This window comes from Harpegnathos saltator, unplaced genomic scaffold (assembly GCF_003227715.2).
Source record: "Harpegnathos saltator strain DR-91 unplaced genomic scaffold, Hsal_v8.6 scaffold557, whole genome shotgun sequence".
Classification (NCBI taxonomy): Eukaryota; Metazoa; Arthropoda; class Insecta; order Hymenoptera; family Formicidae; genus Harpegnathos; species Harpegnathos saltator.
Genome location: NW_020230379.1, coordinates 667,594 through 681,609, shown reverse-complemented (window position 1 = coordinate 681,609; position 14,016 = coordinate 667,594). Strand labels below are relative to the sequence as shown.

Genomic DNA, 14,016 nt, shown 5'->3' with positions numbered 1-14,016 from the left:
ATTCAAAAACTAAACTTTAGATAAAATTTTTAGTAAAAGAAAAATCGTCTTAGAATAAAGTCAGGTATACATTTTAAGAATAAGCGGTTGTTTTGAATCACCCTTATATTAATATAATATTTAATTAGCTTTTCATCAAAATTAGAATAGTTACAAGGAATACCTAAAAATGTATTTAAAAAATAGAGATTTATAATGTAGGTACGTAGGTATGACGTACATATAGTAAGCATTATGATATTAAGAATATTTTCTTCAAATTCAAATATATAACTTTTTATCATTTATTGTACTAAATTTTTTATTGTATAAAGTTATATCTTTTTACTGTTTTTAACAGCAATAATAATGTATTCCGACAAACTGTTGAGAGCGTCAGCAATAACAGACAGGGAAAGAAAATTACAACGTCGAAGAGAATGGCAAATGAATCAAGAACTTGAAAAGGAACATGAGAAACGAAAGCAGATGATGATTATGGATTTTGAAAGAAAACGGAAAACTTCAAAATTAGAAATTGATCACAAGCAAAGATCATCACAATCGAATAAAAGTCCGAAACGACAAAAAACTGAGGAGTAAGTAAAATATTAAAAAACACACGGTGATGCTTTGTAAACATGCTAAATAAATCTGTGAAGCGAGGAATAGGTACGAAGTTAGTTGTTTATAGGTTGTCACAAGCCACCTGATTTTTTGTAAATGCGACATTTTAGGGAAAAATGTTTCAGATAAAAGTTGTATGGTTTCAAGGAGGATATATAACAAAATTAATCAGTTTGTTTATCGATGGCGCCACTTTCGAGATATTCACTGGTCATTACTTTTTTTAAGTGGAACCCTAATTTTTTATTATATCATCATTTTCTATCAATTAATTTGAACAACTCTTGTTTGAAATATTTTTTATTTGCCTAATATTTTTTAAAATATTTAAGAAAAACTTGGTAACTTTTTCAACATTTAACTTACGATATTTCGTTATTCGTTGGAAGAAAAAATAGTACTAGATTTTTTTATCTTATTTGGTATCAAGAATATATTGTTACAATAGTGCCCTAACTTTTGTTAACTTATCGACTTTTGGAAAATTTAAAATCATCAAATTAATCTTTCATCTAATAACTTTCATCAAAATTAATTTATTTGAATTTTAAAATATTGTTTTATTCTATACTGTTATTGATTTTTGAAGAAAATAGTCTGTAGCAATTATTTGGCCTTGTGGCTCATACAGGGTAAGTTGGGAAGTGAGGAAATATTTTAGAAAACAATATTATAGATCTTTGTAAAACAAAGTTTATATGAATATAGTTACTATTCGCAATAGTTTCGACGATACAGTCGAAACTACTGCGAATAAAGAAACATAAAATATTAAATTTTATAGAAGTACACACAATAATAATGAATTATGTATATATTATGTTCATAACAAACGCTTAAGAATTAAACTGTAAACTTCAATATCCTTTATAACTTGTATTTTAAGATAACGTATCGTTTTCCTGAATGTAACTCGTTCATTTATACAAGTAGCAGTATTTATGTACAATATGGCGAAACGAAGAAGTGGTGATGTAAGCACGAGCGGCACTTTCCCTTATCCGCGCGCCGACAACCGTTTATATGAAAGTGAATCAAATATAAAGCAGAATTATTTTCAACTGTAACATCTTCTGTAGATATGTCTTTTTTAAAACATCTGCCAGTAGTATAATTTTGGCAATTGCTAGGTAGTTGGTTAATTGTATTATGGGGTTTCCCAAATTATATTTACTTTATCGTATAGATGTAATTAATTCAAAAGGGAGGAGATAAAAAAAGAACAAACAATTGAAATAAATACGTGTTTAATTGAAATTACAATTTATATAAAAAATTAAAAAAATATATTTTTTAATAAGAGAAAATTAATAGTAAAATTACAAAAATAAAGTATTTTTATTTTTAGAAACTTTATGAAAATCATAAATAAAAACAATTAAAATCACAAATCACTTATATGAAAAACTAAAAAAAATATTTCTTAATTATTAAAGTAAATATTAAAATTATTTATTAAAGTTATATCCAGTTTTGTATAAAATCTATTTTATATAAAAGTTAACTTTATATTGATAAAACCACTCTTTGACCACGTGACTAAAAATTGCAGAATTTATCTATAGTAGTAGTATAGTAGTAGTATATTCTTTATTGCCTCCTCTTGGGGTTACAATTCTTAACCTAACCTTTACATTTCCTCTATCTTTCTTATCTCTTATATTCTAATCGCTCGCTCGCTCGCTCGAGAGAGAGAGAGAGAGAGAGAGAGAGAGAGAGAGAGAGAGAGAGAGAACTCCACACACACACACATCACTCTTCTCCATTCTCTCCTCCTCTCTCACTCTCCACTCTTTTCCTCTCATTCTATGACCCCCGTTTCCGGTGCTCCTTCTATCTCCCTCCCTCTCCACCTCCCTCCCCCTTCTTTCCCCCTCCTCCTCCTCTCCTCCCCACCATTTTTCCACTTCCTTCATCCACCTCTCCCTTTTTCCCTCCTCTCCTAGTACCTCCCTCTCCATCTTCTGCCATCCCCTTTCTTGCCCCCATCCTGCGCACTCCTCCCATATATGCTTCCATGTTTCTTCCCTTCTCCCACACATCCTGCATCTCCTCTTTTCCTTCTCCTTCCAATACCTTCCTCCTCTTAGCTCACATCCTAACCTAAATCTCGCTATCCTCCTCCATCTTTTCTCTCCCCACCCCATTTTCAGATATCCTGGTATTCCCCTCCCTTTCACCCTTCCGTATTACTCATTGTGTCTTGATTCTCTTATCCTTTCCCATCTCTCCTCCTGCTTTCTCCTTTCTCTACTCTTTATTTCCTCTCCCCTTATCTCTTCTCCCTTTTCCCTCTTTTCCTCTATCTCATCCATTTTCCACCCCCTATCCTCAAAGAACTTTCTCCCCTCCTCTTCCCATTTCTCTACTTCTTTTCCTCTCCTTGCCCTATTCCTCATCTCCATCCAGCACTTTCTTGCTATCTCTCCTCCTTTCCCTTCCTCCAGTCTCTTCTCATATCCCCATGCTCTCATTCCTGCTCTGCTTCTCATTAATTCCTTCTGCATCTCCTCTCTTATTATATACCCTGTGGTCCACCTCTCTATCCCCAATATCCATCTTAAATATCATGTTCCTGTAGCTCCTCTATCCCTCTCCTCTCTTTCCATCCCTATATCTCTACCCCGTAGCTTATCACTGACCACACCAATTTGTCGAACAGCCATACCCTCCTACCCCAGTCCTTTCCAAACCTCCTCTTTCCTATCCCCCATACTTGTCTCATCATCTTCGCTCCTTTCTTTACCCTATCTTTGATCTGCTCCTCTTGCCCCCCGTCCCTTCTCATCATGTATCCTAAATATTTATATTCTTTTACTTCCTCTATCCTCTTCCCCTTCCATCTCCAATCCACTTTCTTCCATTTTCTACCATTTTTCCTGCACCTCATTATTTTCGTTTTTTCTATATTTATTTCCAGTCCCTTCTTTTCTAAGTATCCCTCCAGTTTCCCCATCATTCTCTTCATCCCCTCCTTATCCTCTGCCAATACCGCCACATCATCCGCATATGCCAATGTGTATACCCTCTCTTCCCTCAGCCTTACCCCTCCCCAGCCTCCCTTCTTCAGTTGCTCATCTATATCCGCAATTAATGTAAATAATATCGGACTTAACGGGCATCCTTGCCTCACTCCTCTCTCTGTCCAAAATCTCTCTCCCTCTCTCCCCCTACTCTCACTCTATTCCTTGTCTTCCCTAACACCTCCTCACATCTCCTTATCAGCCCTTCTCTCACTCCCCTTTCCCTCATTGCTCTTCCTAATATCCCCCTATCTACTGCATCAAATGCCGCCCTAAGATCCACAAACAGTATTGTCATTCTTTTCTCTCTCCTTTCCACCTGCCTGTTTATTAGATAGTTTAATGCATACACATTATCCTTGGTCCCTTTTCCCTTTCTGAATCCCGCCTGACTCTCTGACAAAATCCTTTTCCTTTCCACTTTCTCATTCTCTCCGTTAGCACCGCCGTGTACACTTTGTACGCTGTTTGCGTCATTGTCACCCCTCTGTATTCCTCCACCCTTTTTCTCTCCCCTTTCTTCACTATCGGCACTACCATTCCCTCACTCCATTCCTCCGGCCACCCCTCCCCTTTCCATACCCTTTCACATATCTCCCCCAACCATCTTTGTACCTCCTGTCTCCCGTACTTCTACACCTCACTTGAAATTCCGTCTCCTCCTACCGCTTTCCCATCTTTTAATCTCTTTATCACCCTCTCTATCTCCTCTTGCTCCAGTCTTTCTTCCCCATCCTGCTCCCTTACTCTATTTCCCTCCTTATCCTTTCCTCCGCTCCTCCCAGTATTCTCCTGAAATACTCCTTCCATTCTTCCATTTTTATCTCCTCATTCACTCCCCTCCTCCTCTTTCTTTCCCTATTTATCACCTTCCATACCTGCTGTTCTGTCCTAATCTCCCCTACCTCCTTCTCCCATCTCTCTCTCTTTGTTCCCTCTTCTTCTCCTCACATATCCTCTTGTACCTTAGTCTCTCTTCCTTATATCTCTCTCCCTCTCCCTCTTTCGTCTCCGTTCCCTTAACTCCTCCCTCAGTCTCCTTTTCGCCTCTCTACATTCTTCATTCCACAATCTCCCCCCTTCTTCTCTTTCCCTCTACCCAGTCCTCTCATCGTCTCCTTTACCTCTCCCTCTAAATTCCTCCATTCCTCCTGCACTCTCTCTCTCTCTCTCTCTCTCTCTCTCTCTCTCTCTTCCCTTCCCCTTTTTCTCCTGAATTGTTCTCCAAACCCTTCTACCTCCTCCCTCATCCATCTACTTTGTCCTCCTCTCCTCCCTCTCTCTCCCCCTCTTCCCTCTTCCAGCCCCCTCCCCCCCTTATCCATACTACTACCGGCTGATGGTCCGATTCCACTCTCTCTCCCATTTCCATCCTTTCTACCCCTTCCACCGTCTCTATGTTCCCAATCACATAATCTATCACTGACATCCCCCTTTCTCCTACATTTGTCCATTCCCTTTCCTCATCCCTCCCTTACATTTCTATTTAGAATCCACCATCCTCTCTCTCCTAAAAATTCGCATAATCTTCTCCCCTTCTTACATACTTTTCTATCCTTTGAGTTCCTACTCCCTTCCTCCTCCCTTCTCTTCGTCCCCCCCCACTACTTTCCCTCCCTCCCTCCCTGTTCTCACGTTCCAATCTCTCCCTATTACCGTCTTTCCTTCCCCCTTTCCCTTCTCCATCCATCTCTTCATCCTCTCCATCTTTTCTTCTATATATTCATTTATATATACCCCCACTACTCTCCACCATTCCCTCTCCAGCCTCACCTTTCTAACTATTATTCCTTCCACCTCCTCCTCTTCCTCTCTCCTCATCTCTATCTCCTCCTTCACTCCTACCACCATTCCCCCCATCGCTCTTCCCTTCCTGTTTCTTCTCCTCGCTTCCTGGCATTCCCACCTGTACCCCTTCAGCAACCTCCTTTTCATCCTTTCCCATCCCGTCCTATCTATCCATGTCTTACATAGTATCATAGTATCATCACATCCCATCCTCCTAATTCCTCCCAAAAATCCCCATCCTTATTTCCCAACCCCGCCACGTTCCAGAAAGCCTTATATACTTTTCCCACTCTTCCCCCTCTCCTCCCTCTGTCCTTCCTCTCCCTTCGTCTCACCCCCTCCTAGTTTCCCACCCTTTCCCACCACTTCTCCCTTACTTCATCCCATCTCTGCATTCTCCCATTCACCCACATCCTCATATACCCTACCTGTACTTTCTTGCCCTTCCTTCTCTCTACTTCTGCCTCTCTTTCTATCCTCCATTTTGTCTTCCTCTTTTCTGCTGTTAAATCATCTTCTATCCTTTCCCTTCTTCCTTTCAGTTTCTTCTTTGCCTCCATCACTTTCCTCTTCTCTTCTACACTTCCTAATTTTACTAGTACCATCCCTCCCCCTTTTTTCTCCTCCTTCCCTATCCTCTTCACTTCTCTCATTTCCACCTCTAACTCCAACTTCCGCCATATCTCCTCCTTCACTCCCTCCTCCACTCCTTTCTCCTCTATCTCCACCCCCCTTACCAATATATTCCTTCTCCTCTCTTCCTTTTCCCTTTTATCTATCCTTATCTCCAACTCCCTTATATTTTCTCTCTCCTTCTCCCCTATTCCTCCTTTTCCCTTTCTCTCTCTCGTTCTTTCAATCTCCTCACCCTTTCCTCTATTTTCCTTATCTTTTCCTCCCCCTCCCCCCTCTCCCTCCTCCATTCTTCCCACTCTTTCCTCTTAACTTCTCTCTCTTTTCTCAGTTCCTCTCTTAATTCTCTTTCTCTCCTCTGTCCCTCCTTCTTCACTTCCTCCTTGAAACCTCTTACTTCTTCCATTCTTCCACACCATTACTTTCACCTCCCCTTCTTTTATCCATCCTTCCCCCTTTTCTTCCCCTTTCTCTTTCTCTATCCCTCCCTCCTCCTCCTGCCAATTTCCCATATCCTTTGTATTCTTTTTCACTACTCTTTCCTCCTCTCCCCCCTCTCCCTCTCTTGTCTTCCTTTTCCCCTCCCACATCAACTCTATCCGCTTCCTATATCATCAACCGCTTCCTATACTTCCCATGCTACTTGCACTGTCCCTTCTCAACCTTTCCGCATTTGTCGGTCTTCCCCTCCTTTTTTCCATCCTACCTTCCCCCCCTCTGTTCATCCCCTTCCTCCCCCGTTCCTCTTCTTTCCTCCTTCATCCTCTCCCCCCTCCTCTCCTCCTCAGCCTCTACCTTCCTTTTTTTCAAGTTCTCCGCTTCCTTCTCTTAGTTCCCCTTTCCGTCACCAGTCCACGCCACCTCCTTCACTCGCTTACCTCTCTCTGTCTTCCACACTCTCTCTGTTTCCTAACCTTATCTATCCACTCATTTCCTTAGCTCTCTATCACTTTTCCTCCACCTTCCCCTCCCCTATCCTTATTCTCCCCTGTCCCTGCTACTCCTACACTACACCCCTCGCCCCTCTCCACTCCTCCATCCTCACTGTTTCCCTTCGAAATCCTCACTCACTCTCTGCCCTGTCACACCCAGCACACAATCCTTCGTCACCGGAAACGGAAGTCCCTGCAGAATTTATCTAGTTTTCGATATTAAAATTACAGAAGTAAACAATTTGTTTTTTATTAAAATTTTATTAAGAAATAAACAACTATTAAATAAAAATGTTTTTCAATGAAAAAAAAATAAATATAGGTAATATGAATAAAAAATAAACTGTTTTCTATAAATTTTAAGAACAGCCATAAATTAATGAAAAATAATAATAAAGAGTTTTCCCTTTGGGAATTCCTAAATTATTCCGGTACAATATAGACAATCAATAAGGAGACGATTGAAGAGATTTTTAGCCGTATTTTTCAGTTATGACAGTAAAAATACATAAAATAAGATTATGTCCAAACCATGCCATGCAAATATATCAATTTTAATGTAATATAAAAATGACAAACAACTAAATTAATACATCTTTTGGAACTTTCAAAATGCCTTATGCAAAAATAGGTAAAACTTATTTCTAAAACTGAAAAAACCTTTATTTGTTTTTTTTAACAAGATGCTTTCGTACATAAACACACACTTTTCCCTATTAATTTTATGGTGATAGATGGACCTCGCATAATATGCAGATGGTGCTGGACCTTCGGATTCTATGAACTTTAAAAGTGGTATAATCTAGGAGCCAGTATAATATCGGCAATTTTCCCCTATATATTTATTTACCTATGATAAAAAGGTAAAAAAAGACGTTCAATACACGCGCAAGTCGCGCAACACGTATTGTATTATTTTTAGAAATCTCAACTCAAATTTTTTTTTTCAAAATTTATGTACGAGGTATGGCATTAAAGAAACCGGATTGATTTTATTACTCATTTCCGACCACTTTGATGACGAAGAGGAGGGTAGGGCATTGACCTGTGGACTCCACTCTACCGTCACACAGAGGTTCATTAACGCGCGGCGATTAGTCTGGTCGTGATCAGTGTTAAAAGCGGATCTGAGCTCCGTCGGAATAATGTTGAGTACAAAAGTAGAACAACGTGTTAACATCAAATTCCTCACGAAACTTGGAAAATCTGCTACAGAAACTTACAATTTGTTGACAGAAGTTTATCCCAATCCCCTAGGAAGAAGAAAGCGCCCATGAGCAAGTCGAAATTCAAAGCAATGATAATTGTTTTTTTTCGATATCCGGGGGGTTATCTACATTGATTGGATGCCTGAAGGTCAGACTGTCAACCACGATTATAAAAATGTTTTGGAAATCCTCTGTGAACGTGTGCGACGAAAGAGATCAGACTTGTGAACGAATGCCTCATGGATTCTTCATCAACGCGTTAGCACATAATGCGCTATTTGTGAAGAGGTATTTGGCGAAAAACAACATTCCAGTGATGGAACATCCACTGGACCTAGCACCGTGCGACTTTTTTCTCTTCCCGAAAGTCAAGTCTGCGCTCAAAGAAACCAGGTTCGAGTTCGTGGATGCAGTGAAAGCAAAAGCGACGCAACTCTTGAACAGTATAATACAAGATGACCTGTAGCACTGCTTCCAACAGTGAAAAATTTACATGGAGCGGTGTAGAGATCGGGGTTTTTTGCCTCAGTTCATGGACGTTATTAACTAGCCGTTTATAAACAAAGAACATTCTAACATACACACAGCAGCCCGCAACGGGGACTACATTGAAGAGGATAACATTTCGATTGTCTGATATTTTTTCAATAAAAGGTTAGAGCATGAATTCGGTTTCTTTATTGCCACACCTCGTATATCAAACTCAAATTATTATTTTTTTTTTCTTTAAGATATACAAGGTGTTCCATAAGTCGAAGTAAATCGCTCGAAAGATGAATGGGGAACCAAAAACAAGAAAGAAAGTTGATGCAAACATAGGCCCGAAAATGCGTTGTCCTCGAGTTATCGCCATTTTTATGTTAAAATTTGAAATTGCTTTGCTTTCGAATTTTTTTTATCAAAATTGAAACATGAGATGGTTTTTATGAGTTTCAAAACATAACTAAAGTCAAATAAAAGTTGCGGGCTGCTGTGTGTATGTTAGAATGTTCTTTGTTTATAAACGGCTAGTTAATAACGTCCATGAACTGAGGCAAAAAATAACTAATGGGTCTGAAAGTAGAGCTGATGATTTGGACCGGGTAATGAATTACTCAGGTACCCGAGTATCCGCTCACTATCTGAAATATGTTGAAAATACCCGGGTACCCGCTCATATTACCCGTACTTTTATTATTCGTATTTGTTTAAATTATCTGCCTACTTCATGTCAAACTTCTGACGATCTCGATGACATACGTTAATTTAATATCGTAATCAGATATAACCTGCATTTAATAACTGCGTTTGCTATTAATTATGTCGCGTCCAAAAAGTTGGGTATGGAAATATGCTGTTCCATCAAAAGATAGAATGCAGGCAAAATGTAAAGTGTGTGGCCTCACTCTTCGCAACGACTTCGTTTTATGGATGTGGTTATCCATTCTCTGAGTCCGATTGCATCATTTCTTCTGACAATCTTTTATTACATAGACACTCGAGTAATACGGATAATATGGATATTCAAATAATATAGATGATGCGAGTAATTATGGATAATACAAGTAATATGATAATATGGATAATATGAGTAATACCCGAGTACCCGGGTATTTCCCGTGAATTTCGAATAGTGAGAGGGTACCCGGGTATTATCAGCTCTATTTGAAAGAATTAGGGAAAATCCGGAAGTGCTACAAAAAGTTCGGGACTCCTTCGGAAGAAGGCTTAGACCCTATATTCTCACACACACGGCAGAGAAAGTTTGGAGTCATCAAATACCACAGGAGTGGCGAACTGTGGGATCCTGATTTCTGGCAAGGAATGCTAAACGGGCTGTACCTTCACGTGGTGCATCTTGGATAGTACTAAAACAGCCCGTAACTTTTATTTGACTTTAATTATGTTTTGAAACTTATAAAAAGCATTTCATATTTTAATTTTGACAAGCAAATTCGAAAGCAAAACAATTTCAAATTTTAATATGAAAATGACAATAACAAAAACAACGCATTTTCGGACCTATGTTCGTATCAACTTTCTTGTTTTTTATTCCTTATTCATCTCCTGAGTGATTTACTTCGACGTACGGAACACCCTGTATATGTATGTAACATATAGGGTGTCTTAAAAATACCGGAACTCTCGGACAACTTTGCAGAATCAAGTTTTCATGAAAAACTTTAAATACAAAAGTTGTAGAAAATCGAATAATAGACTTGATGGTTACCTTGAATTTGACCTTGACCATGACCTTTTTTTTTTTTATAACGCAGGGGAAACCCATCATGGGTACCTTCCACCCCCTGGGAGGGGCGGAGGGTTATGTGAGACTCTTACTCACTAAAATCCCTGCGGGATGTCTACTAGTCGGACCGAGATGGGGGGAGTCGGGGGAACTGCGCCAACATTCCCTCCCCGACACCTCGGCCCCAGGGCTCGTTCTCGAGCCCCACGCCCAAGTGAGCCCCACGCCCAAGTGAAAGTGTTCGCGGCGCGGGAGCCTCTATCTGTTCAGCCAAGACGGCTTCGTACCTTGACCATGACCTTCAAAATTATTTGGAGGTCAACTTGCGTTTTTTAAACGGGAACCCTTATTTTTTATTACACTGTTTTTTTCTACTAGTTAATTTGAACAACTTTTGTCTAAAACATTTTTTTATTTATCTAATATTTTTTTAGATATTTGAGGGAAACTTGATAACTTTTTCAATATTTAACTTACGATATCTCGCTAATTATTTGTTGGAAGAAAAAGTGGTACTAGACTTTCTCGCTTTATTTAATCTTAAGAATTGTTACAATCGTGCCCTGATTTTTGTTAATTTTGATAATTTTGAAATTTCCAAAAGTCAGTAAGTAAACAAAAGTCAGGGCGCTATTGTAACAATATATTCTTGAGACTAAATAAAGCAAAAAAGTCTAGTACCATTTTCTCTTCCGAGAATAGTTAGCGAGATATCGTAAGTTAAATATTGAAAAAAGTTATCAAGTTTTCTTCAAATATCTAAAAATATATTAGGCAAATAAAAAAAGTTTTAGACAAAAGTTGTTCAAATAATTAATTGATAGAAAAAAACAGTATAATAAAAAATAGGGGTTCCCATTTAAAAGACGTAAGTTGACCTCCAAATGACCTTAAAGGTCATGACCAAGGTCAAATTCAAGGTCACCATCAAGTCCGTTACTCGATTTTCTACAATTTTTGTATTTAAAGTTTTTCACGAAAACTTGATCCTGCAAAGTTATCCGGGAATTCCGGTATTTTTAAAGCACCCTTATAAGTTTTTACAAGTAAAACTTATTTTTTTCAAGATACATGTATACTAAATTCAAATTATTTTCCTCTCAAGATATATATGTATTAGGAGTACAAATAAGTTTCTGCCGTTTGACGAAAGATGGCCCCACCAGAAGGTTATGTTGAAATTGTCAGATGTAAAACGTAATATCGTAAGTTTGGACATCTGGTAACAACATAACCTTGAAGTATTAGTGACTCCGTATCAGCATCACATAATTTTTTTCGTGCGAAAATGTCAAGTTTTGTATCGAATAAACGTCATTTGCGGGAACTTTTGATTTACTTCTTTAATTTGAAGAAATCTGCAGCTGAGGTACATCGATTGCTTGTAGAAGCATATGGTGAGACTGCTTTAAGTGAGAGAAGTTGTCGTGAGTGGTTTCAAAAGTTTAAAAACGGTGAGTTTCACGTGGGAGACAAAGAACGTAGTGGAAGGCCGAAAGTGTACGAAGACACGGAATTGAAAGCATTATTGGAGGAAGATTCGTGCCAAACGCAAGAAGAACTTGCACTTACATTAGAAGTGACTCAACAAGCAATTTCACATCGTTTAAAATCGTTAGGAATGATTCAAAAACAAAGAAATTGGGTTCCATATGAACTGAAGCCGAGAGACGTTGAACGCCGATTTTGCACGTGTGAAATGCTGCTTGCCAGGCATAAAAGAAAGGGTTTTTTTGCATCGTATAGTCACTGGTGATGGAAAATGGATCCACTACGATACCCCAAAAAAGAGAAAATCATGGGGACCATCTGGCCATGCTTCAACATCGACAGCTAAACCGAATATTCATGGAAAAAAATGCATGCTGTGTATTTGATGGGATCAACTTGGTGTCGTGTATTATGAGTTGCTCAAACCGAGCGAAACCATTACTGGAGCTCTCTACCGAACACAATTAATGAGATTGAGCCGAGCACTCAAGGAAAAACGCGCCCATTACTACTCCAGATACGACAAAATTATTCTCCTACATGACAACGCTCGGCCACATGTTGCAAAACCGGTCAAAACCTATTTGGAAACACTTAATTGGGAAGTCCTACCCCACCCGCCGCATTCACCAGAAATTGCCCCTTCCGATTATCACTTGTTCCGGTCGATGGCACATGGCCTATCTAAGCAGCGCTTTACATCATATGAAGATACTAAAAATTGGGTCGATTCGTGGATAGCCTCAAAAGATGAAGAGTTCTTCCGACGTGGTGCCGAATGCTGCCAGAAAGATGGGAAAAAGTAGTGGCTAGTGATGGACAATACTTTGAATAAAACGTAATGTACCGTTCTTTCACAATAGATTCCTAATTTTTGGTAGAAAACGGCGGAAACTTATTTGTATTCCTAATACGTAATATAAGTTTTTAGAAATAAAACCAACTATAACAAAACTCTACAAAAAGCACTGTACTCCTACTGTACAAAAGAAATGATATACTAGGTGCGCAACTAAGTTTCCGGGTTTCACACATGGATGGCGCTAACGACACATGTAGTCGACATACATATCTGAAGTTGTATTTTTTTTATAGCTTGGACATCTGTTAACAATAGCCAGTCGTAATATCAACACATATCGCAACGCAAAAATATTTTTTCTAACAACGAAGATGTCGAGTTTTGTGCCAAATAAACAGCATTTGCGGGAAGCTTTGCTTTTCTGCTTTAACTTGAGAAAAAGTGCAGCTGAAGCACGTCGTTTGCTTGAGGAGGCCTACGGCGAACATGCACTATTGAAAACTACCTGTGAAGATTGGTTTAAACGCTTCAGAAGTGGCGATTTCGACACTGAGGACAAGGGGCGCTCCGGAAGACCAAAAACAATTGAGGACACCGATCTGCAAGCGTTATTGGATGAAGATGATACGCAAACACAAGATCAACTTGCGGAGGCATTAAACATGACTCGCCAAGGTATTTCTAAACGTTTACATGCCATAGGAAAAATTCAAAAGGAAGGAAAATGGGTACCGCATGAGTTGACTGAGAGGCAGATGAAAAATCGAAGAGCCACTTCCGAAATTTTGCTTTTGCGGCATGAAAGAAGGAGTTTCCTGCATCGAATTGTTACTGGCGATGAGAAGTGCATATATTTCGAGAATCCCAAATGCAAAAAATCGTAGCTTTCACCTGGCGAAGCATCAACATTGACTGCACGGCCAAATCGCTTCGGAAAGAAGACAATGCTCTGCGTTTGGTGGGGCCAGAAGGAATCGTGTACTATGAGCTGCAGAAACCGGGCGAAACTGTCAATGGGCATCGCTACCGACAACAGCTGATCAATTTGAATCATGCATTGCTCGAAAAGCCAGAATGGGACATGAGACACGAACGAGTGATATTGCAGCACGACAACGCTCTGTGCCATCGCACTTCCATCGTCCAGGATACCATCAAAACGCTGAAATGGGATCTGCTACCGCACCCGCCGTATTCGCCAGACCTGGCCCCTTCCGATTATCACTTGTTCCGGTCGATGGCGCATGGCTTGGCTGGGCAATACTTGGCCAATTTCGAAGAAGTGCAAAATTGGTTGGATGAATGG

At 39.4% G+C, this 14,016-nt stretch overlaps 1 protein-coding gene across 1 annotated transcript in view; it reads left to right on the top strand.

The window, feature by feature from the left end:
- The first annotated feature begins 346 nt into the window (after positions 1-346).
- LOC105188219 (uncharacterized) overlaps positions 347-14,016 on the top strand; it is a 123,146-nt gene continuing 109,476 nt past the window's right edge. The window contains exon 1 of the mRNA XM_025303602.1: positions 347-578. Coding sequence (XP_025159387.1) covers positions 349-578 — 230 coding nt within the window. The 5' untranslated portion in view covers positions 347-348. The remainder of the gene's footprint in view (positions 579-14,016) is intronic.